This window comes from Aquarana catesbeiana, linkage group LG03 (genome assembly GCF_042186555.1).
Source record: "Aquarana catesbeiana isolate 2022-GZ linkage group LG03, ASM4218655v1, whole genome shotgun sequence".
Lineage (NCBI taxonomy): Eukaryota > Metazoa > Chordata > Amphibia > Anura > Ranidae > Aquarana > Aquarana catesbeiana.
In genome coordinates this window covers 314,535,883-314,561,426 of record NC_133326.1, presented here as the reverse complement: position 1 = coordinate 314,561,426, position 25,544 = coordinate 314,535,883, and the positions used below count along the sequence as shown (strand labels likewise).

Here is a 25,544-nt window from a genome sequence, read left to right as displayed (position 1 = left end):
GGATTGCCTTCTGGATCATTTTATTTTGAAGTTTTACCTCACTTTTATATTCAGGTTTTAATTACCAATTACTGAATTCGGTCACTTAAGATAATATTATACTTCATCCAAATGTTCAAAGAATCTATATTTATTCTTTGTTAAAAAGAAAATCAAAACTGTAAACTGCAAATAATACTCAGAATGTAAAAATGTAGTAAGGACAATAGCATCTAACTTCTTAAACACACAGCAAGTGCTATAAGAATTGATGCACAGAGGGTAGCAAGTTTGAAGTATAATGAAATAAGCATCTTTCACTAGAGCTCATAACAAAACTGTTACAAATGAATTATCATTTATTTTCTAAAAAGTTTCTTAATTTTCATCCCATGGCCATGCTTTGACATATATGCAAGCACTTTATAAGGAACAGGCACACTTGCCATTCATTGTTTAAATCAGCCTTTTTCAACCAAGGTACCATTGCACCATGAGGTGCCTTCTGGGTTCTTCAGGGGCACCTTGGCAAAATGCCTAAAAATTGACCCAAATTGGCCAAAATTTGTCAACAAGCCAGCACGTGGCTCAAGCCTGCATTTTTGTTTTACAAAGCCACAGGTTTATATTGTGCAGTATTGCAACCTTGGGCACTGTGCAGACCAGTCACTGGCATCCTAACAACTGATAATATCATTGGTTAAAAAGGAGTTGTCAGGTGTGTGCCTCCTTATTTGCCCATTCCCTGCCACGATGGAATTCTAGTTATTACCAGTGTGCAAAAGTCTACTGCTTTGGAAGAAAAAAATCACCTCTAATGTTGGGTGTCTTATGTATGTGGATGATGCTACATTATGCAAAACTATTAGTTTCATTTTTTACATTTTAGAATAGGGTGCCTCAAAATTGTGCCATATTTTAAAGGGTGCCTTGATTGAAAAAAGGTTAAGAACACTGGTTTAAATACCTTGTTACCAAATTAGAAGCCAATGATCAAACATGTAAGATACCTACACCTACACTGGTATTTGTCTTATGGACTAGTTGCCTCTGACTTTTGTGGCCACTGGAACATTAAGCAAACAGAATAGAACATATGGTAACCCAAGGATCATAATGACACATGTTTGTGGTTCTTGCTCAGCACGTTTTAGTATGTTTCAGACAACATGGGTGTTAAGTATCCTTGACAAATCCTCATATTGGCCAGGCTAATAAGAAGTTTTGGGTTGCCCTTTTGGTCCTTGAATGGCCACGAAAAGTACGGTATCTGTAGTGAGGGGATAAATAGCTTGTCATATCAAAGTATAAAGATAAATCTCAAGTTTGTTCATATTTTTCTGGTATCATCTAAGGGATTGGATATGACAGAGTTATGAATCAGGACAAACAGTGGCAAATATGTCAGGAAATCAAGGATATCCAGCTTCTTAATGTGACTTAACTGCAGTTGTGCAGCTTCTTCATGCTCTCTGCTTATTCCTCCGACCTTTAACTCAACCAAGAGTTGCTCCACACTGATGCTTTTACTTTCAGCATCAATATTGCATAGAAAAAGTTGCTGAAAGAGAGAATAAAGAGGAAGAAAAAGTGATTTTGTACTGCTCAGAAATATTATACAGGCTTTAAATGTAAATGTACAAAAGTTACATAAAAGAAACCTTCTTTCACCCAGCTCTGCACCAAGCATTAAGATGTTACAGATCTGCTTATGAATGTGTGTGGCCACATCTGGAAAGTACCCAACAGTTTGACCCAAAAATGACCTGAGTGGCTGTTACAATTTTTTTTATGTCACGCAATATTTGCGCAGCCGTTTATCAAACGCAAATTTTCAATACAAAATACACTTAAATGACTTTTATTGCACACAAACATGATTGCGTAAATAGATACCAAACATGTCAAGATTCAAAATTGTGCACTCCTGTGAAATGGTGACTACTACAATACCTAAAATTGTCCATAGGCAACGCTTTAAAAGCCTTTACAGGATATCAGTTTAGAGTTAATCATGAACTATATCAATTCATCAAAAAGCATCACTAAATCACAATCTAAATTAATTAACTTGTGTGAATAATCCACCAATAAAGTGAACAAAATATATAAATAAATATATATATATATATATATATATATATATATATATATATATATACAACTTTTTCAGTCCATGTGTTAATAGAATGTGAACAGATGTGAAAAAACGTATGGAAAAATCAAAAAAGATGTGAGAAAATCATACAGAATCAAATGAAAATCCTTTCACAGTCCATATGATTCTACAAGTGCCCCCCACACTCCAACTTCCTGTGTAAAAAAAAGGTTCTGCTTCAACCCCCAAGTGACACTGTTTTAGGGAGCCCCTTACCAGCTAATGTGGACCATTTGGATAGAAATGTTCAAATACACTTATTCATTTCCTTTAATCACATTCCTCCAAATGTGTATCACGTTCCCAATGCGATTTCTCCACTGATATTATGCATATGCCAAAAGATAAGAACAATGCATGCCCATAGTGTAATATGTAAACACCGCCCTTATATAAGACTTAATAGAAAGTACCATAGCACAATAAATAATTTTACAAGACAAAACACATATGTTGTGGGCAGCAAGAGCAAAAGAACTGCAGATAGCGGGTTCAATAAACTATCTTCCAAAGCAGCAGGCCTAAATTACCGTACCAAGTTCCAGACTCTGGTCAGGGGGATGTGCATGTGTGATGATGTAACGTCATAGCCATTCCCAACATATTTCGTCAGAGAGACTATATAATTGGGGGATATGATTAGAATATGATTTAGTGCTGCTTATTGATGAAGTTATATATTATATGTTTTGCTAATGGTGTCACGATTGCCCAAGTGGCTGCTTTATCTCACAGGTTTTAAACACTTCAGCACTGATTTTTACTTTTTTTAATCATTGCTAGAATTGTTGCTCTCATTCTGACATTCATGGCAATACCTCACATGTGAGGTGCAATCACCAATTCCATATGGATGGTGGACCTAACTGCACATTTGCATTTGCATGTTGCATGGGGGGGACAGAGGTGCTTTTACTTTTTTTAATACTTTTTGAAATGTTTCATTGGGCAGGTGACAGGTACTCTTTATGGAGACATCAGGGATCTGTTGGTACCCTAATGTTTCCTGTGTTCTGCAAAGCAACTAACCAAGCACAGACCATGCTTGGTTAGATGCTTCCCTGGCTGTTACAGGCTGAAGCCGGATCTGGGATCATTCATCACAGAGGAGATCGGGGCCATGTGTGTCCCATTCAGGAGAAGACACTTCGATTTCCCTTCAATTCCTTTTCTGGTGGTTTTAAAGTCTAGGTGGTTTCTACCTTAAGGCATTCCCTACATTAGACTAAAAACCACCCCACTACTTGTCCACCCCCCCCCACACTTCACACAATCTAGTACAGTCTCCTCCAGCTGCCCCACTTTCCTATCTTCCTGGATTTACAGGCTGTACTGAGAGCAGTGGAGCTCAAAGGCTCCAGCTTCCATCAGTCAAATCTTGTGGGGCGAGAGCAAGGGACATGCCTGGAATGGCATGGTGTGATTATGGTTGTACATAGTCTGGCTTGGAAGTGTGCCCACACGCATGCCCCCATAGCACTCATGGGGGCACTCAGAAGAGAGGAGGAGTGGAGAGTGCCAGCGGTGGGACTCCCAAAAAGAGGCAAGGGATGCTCTATGCAATATTGTTGCACAGAGCAGGTAAGCATTTCATGTTTTTATCTTAATAAAAAATAACAAAAAATATTAATAAAAAAACTTTTACTGATCATCACTTTAAGCAGTATAGAGAGAATGATCCTCATTAGGAAACTCTCGCAGGAGTGGTGGCCAAAGGTTGGCTTTTTTTTCCTCGAGTAGGGACAGGGTGTGCAATGAGGAAGATATCAAAAGCAGAACGTATAAAGTCCAAATGTAATTTAGTTCAGATTCTGATAGCATACAGAGTTAATGCGTTTTGGAGGTTCAAAGGGTCCCCATTCCTCATGGCTTGCTAGTGTTGCACAAAGCATGTACTGGACTAATAGAATTGGAAGGATCCTGAGGGCTTTATTTGTATGATAGCTTTAGTTGCCTTGTTAAAATGATTGTAAAATATCACCTTGTAAAACAACCCATTCAGTTAAAATTGGAATGAAAGACAAAACATTTGTGTATAGATATAAAAAAGCATTAGACATACCTTTTTTTCCCTTTTTTTAAAAGTGATCACATCCCCTCTGTTCTCAGCTGCATAAGAGCCGGGGAGGAGAAGCAACGGCTTCCCAGTGAATAGATGTGTGAGTTACCAGCATAGCTAGCGAACTGACCATAGTTTGTTCTCCTGCTTAGTGTGGTAAGTTATTAATAAGAAAGCAAAGGGACTGGCAGGAACACCAGGAATTTCACACAAAGGAAGCAATGCAAAGAGAACGGGATACTTTTTCATATAGGTACATGGTAAAACAGGCACATATCAGGAATATGAAAGCTGGCGTAACATACTTTTTAAGTTTTATCATAACTACCCCCCTAGGATTCCTTTAATTCTATTAACCCTCATTAAGGGGGGCCCTTTGAACCCTTGAAACACATTGCTTTTTTATGATATAACAAACTTAATAAAATTAAATCTGGATACATGTTCTTCTTCTGCTTCTTTCCTCTTTGCACACCCCACAATAACAACCTGACAAGTACTTTAATCATCTATCCACTCTATCGAAAAGGACCAAAAAAAAAAAATTGGGCTTTAGTCACATTTTGTTAAATATCACAACTGGAGTGCAAAATTAGGCAGCAAAGTATATAGTTGAAAAAATGTAACTAAAATAAATTGCTAATCTATTACTGGCACTCCAATATATACAGTATCTCACAAAAGTGAGTACACCCCTCACATTTTTGTAAATATTTTATTATATCTTTTCATGTGACAACACTGAAGAAATGACACTTTGCTACAATGTAAAGTCGTGATTGAACAGCTTGTATAACAGTGTACATTTGCTGTCTCCTCAAAATAACTCAACACACAGCTATTAATGTCTAAACCGCTGGCAACAAAAGTGAGTACACCCCTAAGTGAAAATGTCCAAATTGGGCCCAAAGTGTCAATATTTTGTGTGGCCACCATTCTTTTCCAGCACTGCCTTAACCCTCTTGGGCATGGAGTTCACCAGAGCTTCACAGGTTTCCACTGGAGTCCTCTTCCACTCCTCCATGACAACATCACAGAGCTGGTGGATGTTGGAGACCTTGCGCTCCTCCACCTTCTATTTGAGGATGCCCCACAGGTGCTCAATAGGGTTTAGGTCTGGAGACATGCTTGGCCAGTCCATCACCTTTACCCTCAGATTCTTTAGCAATGCAGTGGTTGTTTGTTTGGGGTCATTTTAATGTTGAAATACTGCTCTGCGGCCCAGTCTCCGAAGGGAGGGGATCAGTATGTCTGGGATATGACTAAAGAAGTAGAGCATGGTCACTTTCAAAGTGAGTTTTCACTTTGTAAAGTAAATTTCCACTTATCTCAGTGAATGGGGTAAAATAAGATTAATACTCACTTTACAAAAAATACTCAAACATGTTCAAGGAAACTTAAAAAAAAGTAAGCACAACTTAATTTAATTCACTAAACTGTGATTTTTTTCTTTTCAAAATTAATTTTTGGCTCTAATCCTTATCTGACATCAAAAAGTTATTAGCTTATATTTAGCTGTTAATAAAAATTAAAAACAAACATTTTTTTCTGAAAACTACAAGCGCCCTTGTAGATTTTTTTTTTAATTGAGTTTGGCTTCAAGAGGTATGTGTAAAATTATGTACAGCAGTTTTGCCCTTTTTATGCAACACCAGTAAATTTAGTCATCAGCAAAACATGAAAGGAGCACTCAGTGCAATATGAAAGGTTTTAATTTGTGTATGTGTGTGTGTGCAAATGTCCGTGCCTGCCCTAATAAAGCTTTACTCTAATTGTACGTGTTCAGTTGGTAATATAAGAATGCTCCTTATTTAAAGAAGCCTTTAATTTTACTGTGGTTAAAACTAATAGTCCTTTGCTTTCATTCTTCTAGTTTTTACCCCTCATTTTCTTTTTGTGTCTGCACCTGTTTGCACCACTTTCACATTGAATGTAAAAATGATGGGTAATCTTTTGGCATTAACCTTGGTGTGTGATAATATGCTGCTTGGTCTGAAGAATAATTACTAAGACCAGATCAACTGAGAATTGAACATTCTCAGTGTGCTTCACACACGCCTGTGTCACATTGTCCAGCCTAAAGAAAGAACTTTTGTTCATATTTAACGCTATAAACATTTGTTGCACGGGTCTTTTATCAGCTCACATCTCCAATGTAACTCTGGAGGAGACCTTGCATTAAGCTGCTGCTTACAGATTAAAACAAAGCTGCCATAGTAAGATAAAACACAAATCCTGCAGACTAAATGAAATTATAGACATTACATGTGCATAGTAATCTTCTATTGTTGTAGCTTACAATTCAGAACTGATCTATACTGTGCTGGACTGGGATTGTGTCACTACTACTATCACTACATTTCACATTTGTACCTTACTTTTCTAGTAAACATTGCATATTTTACCCCCCCCTCCACAAAATTGCCTAAACATGTAATTTATTCATAAAAAATGTGGATATGCCCTTGGAGCGCTTAATGTGTTGCACTTCTAAAACTGGAGTTAGTTTTAAAATCAAAGCACCAAAAATGTAAAAAAAGATAAAGCTTTGAAATAATGATTTGTTGAAAAACACATTATCAAGATTATAACACATTATCAAGTTTTATAACATTCATTAAAGCATTAATCCTAATTGTCTTTACCATCCTCTCCGAACACCCAACCACCACCACCACCATTTTTTCATATACTCCTATAAATACCTTGTAGTCCTTGTTCTTGTTTTCTGTGTTAGTTTGGGTTCTCATTGGAAGGCACCAGTTTCCTCTAACAATCCAAAAACACAAGCAACTTACTGAGCTTACACTTACAGCTGGCCTAAACTCAAACTTGAAATACTATCACTTTAGGCCACCTCCACCAGCAAAGTATACTCCATCTGCATTTCCTGGTGGTCTATTTGCTCTACTAAATCCTTTTGTTCACTGCTATAATAGATCTGGCTTTCGGTACTCCCATATGACAGTGCTTAGGCCAGAGTGTCTGATTATTACCAGGCTCAAAAACTGTCACTGGGGGGTAAGGGGTGGAGGAGATATCACCCACTTGGACCAAAGTGAAAATGTCTCTTTAAGTCCTTTATCACCCCATGTACTTTCTACAAACCTATCAGTGTAAGATCCCTAAATCACTTACCTGAACGCTGGAAAAGGCTCCTTTCAGCACCTACATGCTTTCTGCCTCTTTAACACTTCTAGTTTACTACTAGTTTACCACTATTTTTTTTTTTTTTTGCTCAAAGAAGGGCTGCTAATAAGTGCTTCTGCCCTACACAGAACCCTGCTGTGGCCATGGCACATACACTATATTAACAAAAGTATATATATTAAAGAATCCGCGCTTACGTATAGGCTAGGCACCTATAAGCACCAATAATATGAAAGATGTGTAGGTTAGGGATGAGTGGCGCTGCCTATGAAGTGAAAAGTGATATAATAAATCCCCCTTCACAGGTAGGTATTAAAGTGTATCACAATTAATTGGAACAGTATTGAGTGCTCTAAAACTCCTAAAAATCCGTATTGCATTCCTCAGTTATTTAGTACGTGCATTACTGCCAAACTTAGCCAACATTAGCTGAAAACATTTATAATCCTAAATGAAATAAAGTCCACCTTATACAAGGTTTTAGGATCACACTTCAGAGTGGTGAAGGTGTTTTTAAGTGCTTTGCTTTGCCTATATATATATATATATATATATTGACGTAAAAAAATAATAATAATAAGCAGTCCAGTAAAAAAATCATAACATAGTTTTCAAGTGACTTGTGCTGTTTCAAGGTGACTTATGCTTGTACTTGATTCCAATCCTAGTGCCAGAGTGAAAAAGTGACTGTTGTGCTCCCTCTTTGGATTCCTACTCACCAGATCCTGGCACCCCTGCAGGGGTAAAACGCATATGGTGAGTGTGCGACAGGCTGCCGAACCGATTGTTCCCTCCTTTCGCTCGTCCTGGGAAAGCCAGAGCCTCCAGGCCCTCTGGGGACAGTTCCTGATATCCTGCTGTCACTAGATCAAGGGGCAGTGGTTTCTTTCTTTATGACCCCGTATTACCAAAAGTATTGGGACTCCTGCCTTTACAGCACATGGACTTTATTGCCATCCCAGTCTTAGTCTTTAGGGTTCAATATTGAGTTGGCCCACCCTTTGCAGCTAAAACAGCTTCAACTCTTCTGGAAAGGCTGTCCACAAGGTTTAGCAGTGTGTCTATGGGAATGTTTGACCATTTTTCCAGGAGGTCAGACACTGATGTTGGACGTGAAGGCCTGGCTCGCAGTCTCCACTCTAATTCATCTCAAAGGCAGGCTTCCCACTACTTTTGTTAATATAGTGTATCTGGAGGGAACCTACTTCAGCTGACATTATATTTTTGTGAGGGGCAGATATGGATCTTGTGGGACATAAAGGTAAATTTGGACTTCAGGTCTTCTTTAAAACTGTCCTTAGAGTGTGTGAATTGTATGCCTGTGGTAGAACATAGATTGTAAGCTCTTCTGGGGACAAAGACTAAGCTAAATAGTCACATATACTTTATAAATTGTAAAATGTTGGATTTCTATCTCACCCCACTCCTCATTTATTATTACGGGGTATCTCTATTGACTCTTATCCCATTTAGTATACAACCATTGTGATGCACATTTTGTTAGTGGCCCGAATGGTTATAACAAAGAACTGGAAGACCACTATTGCTCCCAATATATCAGAAGTAATATATAGAGTCAACACTTACTATAATTATGAGAAGGTTGGTGCATATAATACCTCAGGCCTTAAGCTTTTTGTTCATTGGTCCCTGTGGTCGGAGATGTTTACTATGACTGGATTGTAAAGATGTTTTTTCTCTATAAACTTATCATTTATGATGACAGAATTGTAATTTGTGGTGCATGTTACTTTACTTGATTGTTTTTGTTTTTATGTTATTGTTCTACTGTAAAAGTCTTTGATGCATTCCAGATGGTGCTGTGCTATCCGTTTTTGGTCATTGAAATCAAACTATTTACTATGCCATGCAATGTCTTTGATACGCACATATTTATATACACAATCCTTTCTGCTTTTCATATGATGACCAGTATTGCCTTTTGCTCTCAAATCTCAACAAAAATGTATTGAAATTAAATTGTGAAAAGTTAGGTACTGTAAAAGTATAATATAAATATAAATCAGGCATGCTATGGAACTGATGGACTATGAGATAAATGTTTCATGCAAACTTGGCAGCCAAATAGTCAACCACTTTTTTTTGCTCTTTTCATTGAAAAGTTGGCATACAACGAAATAAATAAACACAAATAAAATAAGATACATGAATAAAACCAAATGCATTGCAATCCATATATCCACTGTCAATGTACTGTCTCGACATAATCCATAAATCTGGCTTGAATAGTTAGTATAAATGAACCAGCTCTCAGCACCATAGGAAGCACAGTAACACTTTCCCGGTTAGCACTACTGCTGTGTCCTATCTTGGTTGACAAATGCAAACTCACTTTAATGAGTTTCATGGCTATGGGTGGTACTAAGGATTAATACAGTTTTTGAAATATTAAAATGATTTTCCTTTTGTGAAGGCCATTACATTATGTACTTTATAAACATTGTAAAATAAAAAATGTTATTAATATTAAATGAATGTTGCAAATAATATAGAAGAAGGATGAGGAGGTATCAAGGACTACCAGGTTAGAAAATGTTTAATATTCCTACATATTTGTGTTAAGTTAATTAAAGTTTATTTGTAAGTGGGTGATGCCCTTTTTTGTTCTTAAAGCGGAGTTCCACACAAAAGTGGAACTTCTGCTCATTTGTCTCCTCTCCCCCTCCGGTGCCACAATTGGCATCTTTCGGGGGGGAGGGGGGACAGGATACCTGTCTTTTATAGAAAAAGACATGAATATCTGAAATAGTGTATCTAAACAAGTATACTTAGTACTTCCATGCTGCCTCTGTTTCTCCTTTTCAGCCTGCCTCTCCGCTGCCTGTACCCTCATGCTGCCATTTTGAAATTGTTCAGGGTCAGCTGGCAATATAGTAATACTGCCCATGAGCAACATGGAGCGTATAATGTCATGCAGCTCATCTGCCGCATGTGCCCTCTTACATTACATTGCAAGATCTCAGGGAAGGCTTTTTTTTTAAACAAACAAATGTAATGTCCCACCAAAAAATAGCCATAAAAACATGTCTCAACTGGGCATTTTTACAACCCCACCCCACTGGATGTCTACATGAGGTCTTACAGAGGTGATAACTAGTTTAGGCAACCTTAACCTCAGATAGACGTGTCACTGCTGTAGAAAACTTTGGCCAGAGGTGTGGCTAAAAATAGGCGGAGGACAATTTAAAGAGTAAATGGGTCAGCACAGTGGTTAAGCGGTTAGCACTTCCACTTAGCAGTACTAGGGTTGTCAGTTTGAATCCCAACCACAACACCACCTGTCTGGAGTTTGCATGTTCTCCCTGTGCCTGTGTGGGTTTTCTCCGGGTATGCCTGTTTTCTCCCACACTCCAGAGAAATGCTGCTGGGTTATTTAGCCCTAGTATGTGTATGTATGTGAGTTAGGGATCTTAGATTGTAAGCTCCTTGAGGGCAGGGCTTGATGTGAATGTATAATATATATGTAAAGTGCTGCGTAAAGTATCTGCACCATACAAGTACCTACACTAAATAAAAGTAATGAAGGATTGCTTACAGTAAAAAACCACCAGCAATACTATTTAGTATTTTTAAGTTTCATAGCTTGGAGGAAAGAAGGAGTTTGCTTGAAACAGATTTTGAAGGAACCACTATGTTTACGTGCTTAGGAATGGAGAAAGTGACTTTAAAGTGTATTTCCCCTTTTGCAGCCAAATTGGGATAACATCTACTTTATACTGGTTACATGTCCCCATTCACATAGCACACCTTAAAAAAAATATTTAGAAATTGCAGCTCATCTTTTTTAGATGCTCTATTCTGAACCCTCCAGCAAGGAAAAATCCCAGGAAGTTCACTTTGTTTATGAGGGGGTTGGGCAGCTGTGCTTACCGTAATTAACTCTGTCTGTACTGTAAAGGCAGAGCTTCACTATCAATTGTAACTAGATTTGAAGCTGTCTGTCCTAAAAAAGGGTTAAAGGTGTAGAGGCTGAGCTTCTTGCATTGTATGTTAATAATGACAGACTTGGGACAGGCTCACTTCCAATTGTTGGCAAAAATGTATTAATCATAAACCTGCAGGTGGATGCAGGGGGTAAAGAATCTGGTAGGGGTACTCCATAATAAGTTTTCCATAAGGAGAAAAATGATTTTCTTATGTCCAAAAACTGGTCATACTAGTAAGTGCCCCCCACAACAGACCATTTTTAAATTTTACCCTGCATAGCTTGATAATATAAAGCACATCAAAAAGTGAGCATCCCAACCCCAAAACTTAATATGTTTCACCCATAAAAGGGCTTTGTCAGGAGTGAAAAAAGTGTCATTTAAAATTTTTAAAAAATGTGCTTCAACACAAAACAACATGTAACCCTACCAGATGTTTTACCCTCTGCATCCACCTGCAGGTTCATGATCTATTACATTTTTGCCAATATATGTTATTTTAGCTGTGTATGAATAAAAGTTATGTTTTAGATATTAGTGGGTTCTGTGCTGGGAGACTGACGTTGATTTATAAGTTGTGATTCCCACAAACCAGCACGTGATTAATTTAACTCTAGATAGTCAGGCAGATGTATTAATATGTAGTTCACATAGGATTTTTCAATACCACGGATGGCAGACAGATCAGAAATAGCAGGAAATCAGCACGGATACTTCCCAGGAGAATAACTAAAGAGTACAGCTCAAAAAAGCTTTAATAGTTTTATAATCTTTTACACAGCAACATAGGGTAAATTATTGGAAACTGATAACTTCCAGGAAAAAAATATGATGAAAAATTAAATGTAATCTTTTTAAATAGGTCTCTTAATCTTACTTTTTTTAGTTGCATCATAGGCCACATATTTAATACACACACTTTGCCCTAGATATACTGTGAAACACATTAAAAATAAAGCACAGCATATGTATAATAAAAATGAAAAAAGTTACTTTGCTGACATTCTTTTGCTGTGGTTGGCTAGCTAATTAAGTCTACAGTTCACGTAAAATGTGAATCAATGGGCTGTAATTATTGCAATTCAGCAACATAAAAGAGGAAAACAAAGGGTGAAAATTGTAATACATTGATGTGGCATCACTAGCTAAACTGAGATGTAGGCACCCCACTGAGTTATCACTGTGTCTGTTACAGACTTGTTAAAATGGTAATGATCGTAGGCTAGACTGGGGAGCACCTGTCAACATTATGTTGTTCAAGTTAACCTCCAAATGTCATGTTTTCCTTTTCCACTAAACAACAAACTGTCAGAGCAGAAAACTGTTGTTAAAGAAGACAACTGCATAGCTAAATCTTAGGCAACTTGTTGCTCTCCCTTTAATGAAGTAAAGAGCTACTACAAGCTGCAGCACACGGGTGTATCAGCTAAGAAATGAACTAGTAGTCACATTCCTTATAAGATTATTGTACATTTTGCTTTGGGTGATATCATAAAGGAATAACACAGAAAATGATGCAGACATTAAGAGCCCTTTCACACTGAGCCGCGAGGGGCGTCGGCAGTAAAGCGGCGTTATGTTTAGCACCGCATTACCATTGTTTTAGTAACGCTATTTGACCACTAGCGGGCGGTTTTAATTCCCCGCTAGTGGACGAAAAGGGGTTAAATCCGCCGGAGCTGCGTTTTGCCGGAGGTATCGCTGCGCTGCCCCACTGATTTCAATGGGGAGGAGCGGTGAGTTCACCACTCCTTCACCGCTCCAAAGAAGCTACTGGCAGGACTTTTTGTGACGCCCTGCCAGCGCACCGCTCCAGTGTGAAAGCCTGAGGGCTTTCACACTGGAGTGAAAGGAGACGCTTTTTTCATGCCCTATACAGGCTCTATTTTTAGCGCTGTAGTGCCTGAAAAACGCTGGCAGTGTGAAAGGGGTCTAAAACCACAACTCCAATTACAGATCTGTCTTTCCTTCTACGTGCCCTAAGCCATGCTGATAAAGGAATAGTAGCTCTCACTGCCCATCTCACCCCTCCTTCCTGCTTTGTTGTAGAGATTTGCGTCTAATCCCTGGCCACCATTCCACATCTGGGGTTGGATGGTACCCGGTGTCATTGAACCTCTTCCTGTCTTCATGGTCAGTCATAACCACACCTCATCTTGTCCTCTTGGCTGTAGAAAGTACCATCAGCATGTTCAAGCCCTAGCAGGGAACATGTCATGCTGGGATGATACGTCCCATAGCAGTGGCACATATCACAGATATGTGATGTGTGTATGCCATTCTATTTCCCAATCAGACTGATGCTGGATGTAAAACCAAGGACTCTGGAAGTCAAGTTACTGTCACTTTTTTTTTAAGCAAAAAGTAGTGTGAGGGCAAAAAAAAGAACAGAGAAGTGTGTAGGGAGCCTCAGTATGTATTTTGGGATTCTGAAGATTTAAGATATCCATAGGAATGTTCAAGCTGCAACAAACTGACCACATATGATCTCAACGGCCAGGTGCTAACCTTTGAGAAATCAAGCAGAGAAGAGCTGTTTTTAGCTGTAATTTAGAATAAATAGGTTGGTGTTACACATGAATCTATAGGTTCACAAAGCTGCCAGGTAGAACGGTTCTGCCCCCCCCACAATCAAAGTGATATTATAGGTATTGTTTTATTTTAAAAAAATAACAAACATGTTATACTTACTTGTGCAATAGTTTTGCACAGAGCAGCCCCAAACTGATCACACTGAGATGGATGTGCTCTCATACCTAGTGAAGTCAGTTTCAAATAGGAGAGCAAGGGAACTGGCAGGATCACCAGGTATTTCACACAAAGGAAGAAATACAAAGAGAATAGGATACTGTTTAACACAAGCTCATATCAGGAATATGAAATGCTGGGGTAATTTTTTTTTCCCTCACTACCTTGCCTGTAACATGCAAATTATCCTAGGTTGTTGAAATCGGCAGATGTGTTGCATTGTGACTATTATCCACTGTAAAAACGCATGCATGTTTGTTTGGACATTTGTATTGAAAAATGTAATAAAACTTTGTTGAGGGAAAAAAGTTTTTCAACAACTGTCCAGTAATCTGGAAAATACATCTACTTATTTTTTGATAAAATCTATTTATTTCTCTAATCTTGTGGAAAATACACTTCTATTTTTGTGGTAAACAAGCAATTCAACTTTAAGGAATCACTGACAACATTCACCCCAAGGCCAAAATGACAATACTTGTCAAGCTTGGTGTTACACATTCCTAATATAGTATGTTACTATACTTTACAGTAGAACAAAGCTCTTACAAAAAGTACCCAGTTTTGCAGGGTACTGTAAATAAAACAAGATTACATAACTTTTTAAAAAAAAAATTACAGCTATACAGTTTTCTCTTACTTTGATGACAATGCTGCAGCTAAAATGAGTAAGCGTTGCCACCCCAGGACAGGAGGTATTGGAGGATACACCTTGTTGGTATGATTTATTTCAAGCAGGAGTTATAAAAAGGAATTAAACTTTTTGACATTACAGGAACATGTACAACAACATAATTGGTTTAAGGGCTGGTTCACACCTGAATGCACGTTCTTGTGCGATTCCGGTATGATTTCCTTGCGGTGCATTTTTCATCAGATTCATTTGAATGGGCTAAAATGACACTGGATAGCACAAAAAGCAGTGCATGCACTACTTTTCAAAAATGCATACTGTGTTACCATGCCATCTGGTGCAGGTAAACACTCTGTATTTGGGGTTTCATTAAGAATACATTGACTACCGCAGCTGATTGCACACCCAGTGTGTTTTCAACGCAGTGCCGGAATTGCGCATGGAATGTGCCATTTTCGCACCGCGTTCTGGTGTGAACTGATGCTAAAGGTTTGAGTTTAGATATGTTTACATATTACTTTACACATGTTTATAGACTGCCTGTTTTATAGCATTTTTTTTCTTAAGGCCCCTTTCACACGGATGGACCGTTTATCCGTTTTTTTTTTTTTTAACGTACAAGGCCAGATCCGTCAAAACGGATATTAACTGATGTTAACGGACAATGTCCGTCAACGTCCGATCAGTTAAGATCCGTTTTGAAGAAATATTTTTTTTTGTTTATCTGTGAACTCAACCTGTGACCCAGGCAGTAGTTGGACAATAGGAAGCACATCCCTTAGTACAGCCCCAGAACATGCCCAAGGAGAAACATGGTAAGAGATGTCTCCCATGAGGAGCTTATAAACCTGGTGCATGAAAGGCCAGGCTTGTGGGACTCAACCTTTCGGGACCACAGTGACAGAGTAAGAACACAGCAACTATGGGATGAAATCTCTAAGTTTGTGACACCAAATTGGTCCACCATGACTCCTAAACAGCGTGATCAATGTGGTAAGTGTTGCCCAACTGCAGCTTGCTCTCTTGTCGGTGTTTTTATTTTATAATTAGATTATGGGTTGGTTGTAAATTTTTGAATGGCATCAGGGTTATTTTTAGCATTGTAGCAAACTTTATTTCCGTATTCTATGCCTCTATTATAAAAATGTTGCAAACACTTTAACAAACATTTTTTTTAATGAAATGTTCAGCAGAGAGGGCATGGTTGATGCTAAGATTCACATGCATTACTACAAACGTTAAATAATAATACATACAAAGCATAGTGCCACATGGTTTGGCTCTGCTGCAGCGAGAGACTGAACAGTACATTACTCACATGCTTCCATAATCTAAATGTCAAAATCTTTACTCAAATTCTTTCTCAATGTGTGTTTACAGGATTTGAAACAGAAGGTGGCGTTCTCTGAGAGACCGTTTTCGCAGAGATTTGCATGATGAGGCAGAGTGTGTAAGCGGTTTCAGAGCTACCACAAAGAAAAAATCTGTCTACTTTGAAATGTTGTCCTTCCTAAGGAAAGTCATGGATGTTAGACTGTAAGTGACTTTTGGATGTTCCATCTAGAAAGTGTAAAACGTAGGTCTCCATATAGTAAGGTTTTGTGACCAAATGTTCCTCCTTTTTATTGTAGTACATCATCAAACGTCTCAGAGTGTGAGGAGAACACTGACAATAATGAGACAGAAGCAGTGCAGGAAAGTGAACAAGCCACATAAGAGGGAGAAGGCCAGTCCCAGTCTGTGGATGAGACAGCATGTCCAAGTGCATGTCCAAGTTCTTCACAAAGATCCGTACGTGTAAGCATACTATTGATTACTATACTTTATCTGATGTACACCAAGGCATCATTGCATTTCTCAATCCGCATATTATTCTCTACAGGTTAGTCATGACAGGCCAACAACATCACGATCCATCACGATCCTCGCGGCGTGGCTAAAAGCCTGAAAATCCAGAGATGGACAAAGCCATGAAGTCCTTCATGGACGAGATGACTCCTTTAAAAGACAGGAGAGTAAAGATCCATTCTGTGATCCAAATAACGCAAATGCATCCTTCCTGAGAACACTTTATCATACACTTCAAAAAGCACCAGCAGAGAGGCAGATGGAGATACATATGGGTATATTTAATTATGTGGGGGGATGTATTAGAGCTGCCGAGTCAGGAATGCCATTGCCCACTTTAAGCCAGTATGAACCCCCTCAGAGGTCATACAGTCAATATTCCTATGAGTCCCCATGTCTTCCTGCCCAGCCATATCTACCGCCCTATCCACAGACCCCTGTGCGTGCATACAGCTCAATGCACAATACCCAGAGGCCTTCTTATGCTTCCTCTCCTGCTCATTCCTCACAGGGAACATATCTTCAGAGTGTAAACACTAGCTCAAACTCTGCTGATGCTTCTCAAGCTAATAGCCAAACCAGCTCTGGTTCTTCTTCCCAAAATTCCACTTCCTATTCCCCATCCCCCACCTCCTTTGTAACCTGGTTTTTATGTTAACCCCTTCCCGACCAGTGCACGCTGATGTATGTTGGCAGAATTGCACGGCTGTGCAAATGGACTTACAGGTACATCCATTTGAATTCCCCGCTGTGCCATTGCGTGCGCGCCGCCGGCAGAGCACGCCGACTGGGAGCTCTGTGAGTCGGGTCACGGGTCCCGCGGACTCGATCACCGCGGGGATACCCGCGATCGCCTCACGGAGAGGACGAACGGGGAGATGCTGATGTAAACAGCATCTCCCCGTTCTGCCTAGTGACAGTGTCACTGATCTCTGCTCCCTGTCATCGGGAGCAGTGATCAGTGTAGTGACACTGCTAGCCCATCCCCCCTACAGTTAGTAATCACTCCCTAGTACTGATTTAACCCCTCCCCGCCCCCTAGTGGTTAACCCCTTCACTGCCAGTGTCATTTACACAGGAATCAGTGCATTTTTATAGCACTGATTGCTGTATAAATGACAATAGTCCCAAAAATGTGTCAAAAATGTCAGACATGTCCGCCATAATGTCGCAGTCACAATAAAAATCGCTGATCGCCGCCATTACTAGTAAAAAAATAATTAATAAAAATGCCATAAAACTATCCCCCATTTTGTAAACGCTATAACTTTTGCGCAAGCCAATCAACAAACGCTTATTGCGATTTTTTTTACCAAAAATATGTAGAAGAATACGATCGGCCTAAACTGAGAAAAAAAATGTTTTTTTTATATATTTTTGGGGGATATTTATTATAGCAAAATGTAAAAAATAATGCTTTTTTTTCAAAATTGTCGCTCTTATTTTTTTTAAGCACAAAAAATAAAAATCGCAGAGGCAATCAAATACCACCAAAAGAAAGCTCTATTTGTGGGGAAAAAAGGACCTCAATTTTGTTTGGGAGACACGTCGCACGACCGCGCAATTGTCAGTTAAAGCGACGCAGTGCCGAATCGCAAAAAACGCTCTGGTCAGAAAGGGGGTAAAATCTTCCGAGGCTGAAGCGGTTAAACAAGAATTTTGTTAAATTTTGCATATTTTGTGCTTTGTCCATACTTTGACAAATAAAAAACAGTTAAGTGCTAAAACATTTATTTTAAACGGTTATGCAGAATAATAAAACTAAAACTGTTTTGAACATATAATGTGCTTTTGTGTCTTTTTATGCTATCAAAACACAATGAAATAACCAAATTAATTATTTAATAAATTTAAATTTGCACTGCATTATTTATATATATTGGTACTGCCATGGAACTTCTCCTGATGGAGATAGAAAATAGTCGGCAAATTGTTCACGCATGGCAATGTAGGATCTCCCTGCACGTACTCTGCTGTACTGTACGGAGGGCAGGTGGAACTCTTCCTTTTCCTCAACGTGGATGCCCTCCTTCTCCCGGACAATATTATGCAGAATGCAGCAGGCCTGAATTACTAACTCAGCATTCTCAAGACTGAGTTGCAAGGGTGTTTGGAAAACACGTCATTTACTGGACAATATGCCAAATGTACATTCAATGAGGAGTCTTGCATGGCTCAGCCGATAATTAAAGATCCTCTTCTTGCCATCCAGATTACTTCTGGCATACAGCCTAAGAAGATATTGAAAGTGCAAAGGCCTCATCTGCAACAAGCACGAAAGGCAGGTCTGGTCCTTCAGTTCCAGACAGAGGCTGATCGAATGGTATGTTGAATCACCCTTCGTGCAGACTTCGACCCTTTACAGACTCACTGGAACACTCTGGAATCAGAACTGCTGCCATATGCCCCCATGTCCACAGGGATACATTTATAATTACTATCACAGATAGCCATTAGGACCAATGAAAATTATTTCTTGTAGTTATGAAATCTAGACCTGGAACGTGGAGGCTTTTGGATACGGATATGTTTTCCATCAAGAGCTCCAATACAATTTGGAAAGTTTGCTTGATTCCAAAATCCTTCTGCTATTCTTCGCCACACGTTTCCATCTGGTAATGGCATCACTGCTGGACACAGCTCTTCCCATATGGCCAAGCAAGTATCATGTACTATCTCTGAAATACTTGAAATGCTCAGTAAAAAATAATGGTTTAAAGAGTTATAGGACTGGCCAGTTGCAAGAAACCTAGAAAAAATGAAACATCTTTTTAGCTTTTTAAGTAAAACAACATTCTACTGGCACATAAATGGATACAATATTTATTATCTATACATACTGTATATACACACACAGACCAGAGGTAGGCAACTTGACACTTGATAAAAAAATTACTTCTTACCTCAAGGTTACTTGGAGACGTTCATCTGCAGGTACACATCTCATGTTGGTATGCCTCCGTTGCAGCCGTGGGTGCAGCTGGTCCAGTAAGTAGTCGAATGTGGCTACGGTCATCCTGGGGAAGTTGAATAACTTAGTGGGATACTGTTGGAGATGAGCGTAGTGCAAAGCCACATAACCTTCAGAAGGCCACTTAGCATGGGGTGGGTCCAAAATCTACGTCTCCTAGCCACAATCTGCTTTTTCTTGCTCTCCATTCTCCTCATATAGGCAAATACGACAAACAATGTCACGCTGTCCCAACAATTGTTGGAATCCATTGCACAATGCAGATAGCACACACAAGGACAAAGGAAGGACACAGCAAGGACAAGTCACTCACTGAAAACTGTAATGCAGTATGGGAGGAGCAATTCTTTCTGGGTAATTTCCTTAAAGGCACAGAAACTGCTGTAAACAGATCAAAACAGATACAAAAACGGATGAAAAAACACATGTAAATGTGTACATTAATGGATTAAAACGGATATTAACGGAACAGAAGATGAGTGAAAACGGAGATTAACGGAACTGAAGACGGATGAAGCAACGGATAAGAACTGATACGTTTTTAACGTGGCTAAACTGACGGTGCCCGTGTGAAAGGGGCCTTAAACGTATCAAGTTATTCCACAACTAGTTAATTTCTGACATGCTGCTGACAAAATTCTTAACAGAACAACAATATTATATCACATTTATTTAAAATAATTCTTTAAAACTTTTTTATTTTGCACAACTGAATATATTTTTTATATCAGTGAATATTTGTAATTTTGATATAATTGACCCACAGTAAAGACAGGTTGACAAAACAGTTGAAAAGTCTAAATAATCCTCAGCACTGTAATAATAAAACAAAAGTTAAGCAAAATGTCTACAAAGTTATATTGCTGATGCCATAGTACTAGGAAAAAGATTTTAGGCAGGGCCTCAAATTTAATTTAAACAATTACATTTGCCTTTCAAAAACTCCCCAAGGAAATCAGTTTAAATGCTGTCTTTGTCTTCTGTCCCCATCCCTAGTCCCTTCCCCCACAAAGTACACATACACTCACAAAAAAGCTGTTTAAAGGCTGCCAAGCATCCTTCTCTTTGTGACATGCAGCATGAATCCAGGACAAAAAACATATGCTAGTGAACAGCATGCATAATATTAGGCAGCAGCGCACCGTTGCCCTCATTGGCTTCATGGCATGGCCGTACCAACACTAGAGCTGGAGCTGGTATTGTTCATCACTTTCCGATTTAGAATCCCGAGGGTATACTTTCCAGTTTACTTTTTTTCACAGAAAAAAAAAAAACAGCCTTCATTGACTGAAATACTTAGATTTTTTTATACTTTATTTATTAATATTCACGCTCAAAAAATGTTATGGAATTTAATGAAAAATCGAATTAACATAATGCATTTTGTATGTTTTAGCCCAGATGTACATAGGCAGCAACATGTATAGCCCTTGAAATTACAGCAAAAAACAGAATTACAGGTTCTTGGCTTATACTGTAGATAAAATAATATTTGTACTTTGAGAAGTACATGGCAAAATGTGTGTTTGCTTCTGTGTTTGGTGCGCCATTACCAATTAATGGCACTGAAAGCGCAATTATGCATTTTAGGTGCATAAACATAGCCATAACTATGCAATCCGATTGTATATTGTGTATTTAGTGAGAAGGGTGATTGATTGCATTTGATTGTATTTCATTTAAAAAACAGGCACCTGGGAGTGGGTGGGTAGATGATGCAGGGTGTGTGCTAATGAGGTTAGCTGGTCAACTCCTTCCTGTGTCATGACCTAAAGTCTATAAGGAAGAAAGACATTACTAATGGAAGCATCTGGAAACGCGGATTAGGACAAGAAAAGTAAGTAACTGTAGATTTAATGGAAAGCTTTGATATTTTTGCAAAAACAAGTACATGAATGCTATATTGGTGCATAGGGGAGCTGGAATTTAGAAAAAAAAAGTGTACAAAGGTGAACTTACCCTTTAACATAAATATGGGCTTGACAAGGGAGGACTAGAAGCCACAGCCCAGCAACCTGAAAGGGGACCTGGGCTGATGCTGTGTAAACTAAGCCCCAAATGCTGTGTCAGCTAATTAGTTCATGGTGGTCAGTGTATTAGCATAGGCAGATCTAGCTCTGCCACTTAGGGGGCTTTCTAAGCACATGCTAAAACATGCCCGCAATTCATTGCTGGTCATAAGCCAGGATGAAATTTGCACGATTCCACCATCAACACAGACAGTGCTGACAGTAGATTCCCTCCTGGAGAGACATTGTCTTCTCCCGGGGGAGCAGGGGGCGGGGAAAGCCGTCCCCACCGGTAGCAGACAGTGATTATTGCTAGCGGCTATAGCAGCCGCTAGCGATATTCGCAAGTAAAATCTGGCAGGCTGGTTGCACCCATGTTGATCGATCGATCAACTTGATACATTCAGCCAGCTCATACGCTGTTTGAATCTCGGCCGGTTCAACAGGAATTCAAACAGTTTATTACTGACTTGAGATAAGGCAGGCCAGTCAAATATATACCACACTGTGCAGTTTGCACTGTTTTGACTGCTCTAAACTGATAAAAAGTGGCATCTGATTGGTTTCTAATTGTTATTGCTCTCATTAAGGCAGGCTGCTGCTATGAAATTAATGTTTTTAGGTTTTAAAAGATGTAGCTTCATTGGATGGTTATGACAGATGTTCAGTTTAAGTTAAATTTATTATATCATGAAAATCATAATAATTTAATTTATACGTTTATTGCAATTGTGCTATATTATCAAATATTAATTTGCAGCACTATTGTCATACATTTCTATAATGGGTAGTTTAATCCTACTTACCTTGGCCTTACACATTTTTAACTCCAAAGCTTTGAAATCCATATGGTCAATTAACGATCTCATGAAGGAGCTGGAAAACATTTGTTAAAGACAAAGAACAACAATTAGCTTTAGGTTGCATATGTTTTTGTGCATTCAACTTTTTTCTCCAGAACTGTAGTTGTCAACACTAGTTACCTGTGTGGCTTCATTACTAATTTTCAGCCAAGAACTTTTGAACCAAGTAATAAGAAAAGGGGAAAGGACATAACACTGACATGTTAAAAAGACTGCCATCAAAGATACCTGCTTTTCAGCAAGTTTGTTAGATTACTTACTTGCTAAAATGAGACCCACCATGTGGGAGATTGGCCTGTTAGAGAGTGACTACCTAATCACCTTATGGCTCAGAATACAAACACCATTACACACAAACCTGCACAATTCAATCTTGGTTCGTCAGGGTATGTGGTCAGACAGAGGGCTGCTGTTGGAAAATATGGGGCCCCATAGAGCCAACCTGACAGGGTCCCCCAAATAAACACAGTTTACTATGCGCCAGTTATGAATGAACACAGTAAGTGGAAAGGAAGGGAGGGAAGCTGGCAGCACTGCAGAGGTTGGGGGCACACAGAGGGGCCTGTGCAGCAGGAGAAAGGGTATGGTGCACAGGGAGGGTGATTTGTGTAGCAGGGGAGCAATTACTGAAACTGATCAACTGTATGGCTCTCTGCAGCAGCTGAAAGGCGGTGAGAGGTAGATGAGACAAAACCAGCTTTCAGCTGCTGCAGAGAGAGTCATACAGGGGATCAGTTCCAGTAATTGCCCCATCCCCCTGATGCACTGATTATCCTCCCTGCCCACATCTAATTCACCCTGTTGCCTGAGCCCCCTTGCTTGCCCAGGCCCCATACAGGAGGACCGATGGTGGCCCCTTATCCACAGCCCTAGTCAGACAAGTAACATCATAACCAAAGGATGCCTATAAACTAAAGGTATACAAGAAGGAAGGATAGGACAAGAATGGACATATGCACCGTACCATTTTGATAGGCGGGGCTTTTTGCTGTTTATGTGGGGTATAGAAGCCCAACATTACCAATTTTATCACAGGTCATCCTAGAAATCAATTCTAGTAAAACTGTGAAAATGAAATTACATAAAAATAAGGTGTTCAAATATTTCCCTATCTTTTAAAGAATTAAAGCTCAAATCCAAATACACTGTTGAAATACTTTTACTTTATGGGAATTGTATGTCACTGATTTCTAATTCTACCCCACCAATATTGTGACACAAATGCCCATACTAGACAATATAAAAAGTATATGCGTAGATGGGATTTGGATGGCACCAAAGACAAAGCACAAAATATTAAAAAAATCAATTCTACCTTTAAATGCATATGTAAATGTAAATCGTTTAATATTAATGGCTGATTTAACAAATAAGACATTAACTTTCATGAATTATTTCAGATTCATAGTGTGCAAAATTTTCATACAAAAACCATCGCAATAGCTGTAAATGGCCCAGCAAATAACACTCAGTGTAATGATTGTAGAGGAGATAACAGAAGTTGGCCATTGTATTTTAACCACTTCAGCCCCGGTTAGAATTTGCCCCCTTAATGACTAGAACATTTTTTGGGCTACGGCACTGGGTCGCTTTACCAAACAATTGCGCGGTCGTGCGATGCTGTACCCAAACAAAATTGACGTCCTTTTTTTCACACAAATAGAACTTTCTTTTGGTGGTATTTGATCACCTCTGCGGTTTTAATTTTTTGCGCTATAAACAAAAAAAGAGTGACAATTTTAATTTTTTTTTCAACTTTCCGCTATAATACATATCCAAAAATAATATAATAATATATAAAAAAAAATGTATTCATCAGTTTAGGCCGATATATATTCTTCTACATATTTTTGACTAAAAAAAATCGCAATAGTCGTATTTTGATTTGCGCAAAAGTTGTCTACAAACTACGGGATCGATTTAGGGACTTTTACTTTTTTAATGCTTTTACTGGTAATGGCAGCGATCTGCAAATTTTAGCGGGTCTGTGACATTGCGGCAGACAAATCTGACCCCAAATTACACTTTTTGGGGACCAGTGACATTATTATATTGATCAGTGCTATAAAAACTCACTGATCAATGTAAAAATGAAACTGGCAGGGAAGAAGTTAACACTATGGGGCAATCAAGGGGTTAAGTGTGTTCCCTCAGCGTATTCTAACTATAGGGGGGAGGGGCTTACTGAAACATGACAGAGATCACTGCTCCCGATCACTGGGAGCAGTAGGTCCCTGTCATGTCACTAGGGAGAACGGGGAAATGCTTTGTTTACATAGGCAGTTCCCTGTTCTGCCTCTCCTCGCCGCGATCGCGGGCAGCTGGCACACATCGAGTCCATGGGACCCACGAGCGCGCCCGCTATCCTGCTCTTACAGACTGACATACAGGTACATCAGTTTGCGCAGGAGAGCCATTCTGCCGACGTATATTGGCGTGAGCCGGTCAGCAAGTGGTTAAATAATTTTTCCTCAAGGGCAATGACAAATTTAAGAAATCGAATGATAAAGCATATTGAACATTATAGATAAAAAAAAAGTTATGTCACTAGGCAGAACGGGGAAATGCCTTATTTACATAGGCAGTTCCCCGTTCTGCCTCTCCTCGCCACGATTGCGGGCAGCCGGCACACATCGAGTTCATGGGACCCGCGAGAGCGCCCGCTATCCTGCTCTAACAGACTGACATACAGGTACGTCAGTATATACGTACGACGTATATCGGCGTGAGCCGGTCGGCAAGTGGTTAAATAATTCTTCCTCAAGGGCAATGACAAATTTAAAAAATCGAATGATAAAGCATATTGAACATTATAGATAACCAAAAAAGTTATATTTACGTACTGACACAAACTGATGTGTAGCAAACTTACATAAATAGTTAAGGTACTATACTTATCAGTAAGGATGAGCCGAACACACACCAGAACCTGCAAATGGACCGAAAGTTCGCACAAATTTTAGAACTCCATTAAAGTCTATGGGACTCGAACGTTCAAAATCAAAAGTGCTCATTTTAAAGGCTAATATGCAAGTTATTGTCCTAAAAAGGGTTTGGGGACCTGGGTACTGCCCCAGGTGACATGTATCAATGCAAAAAAATGTTTTAAAAACAGCCGTTTTTTCGGGAGCAGTGATTTTAATGATGCTTAAAGTGAAAAAAAAAGTGAAATATTCCT

At 39.1% G+C, this 25,544-nt stretch overlaps 1 protein-coding gene across 1 annotated transcript in view; it reads right to left on the bottom strand.

Annotated features, from left to right (window-relative positions):
• Positions 1-217: 217 nt before the first annotated feature.
• The window catches only part of LOC141133959 (uncharacterized), a 246,099-nt gene continuing 220,772 nt past the window's right edge, over positions 218-25,544 (bottom strand). The window contains exons 10-11 of the mRNA XM_073623565.1: positions 22,310-22,379; positions 218-1,540 (exon numbers count right to left, since the gene is read on the bottom strand). Of these exons, the coding sequence (XP_073479666.1) occupies positions 1,310-1,540; positions 22,310-22,379 (301 nt within the window). The 3' untranslated portion in view covers positions 218-1,309. The remainder of the gene's footprint in view (positions 1,541-22,309; positions 22,380-25,544) is intronic.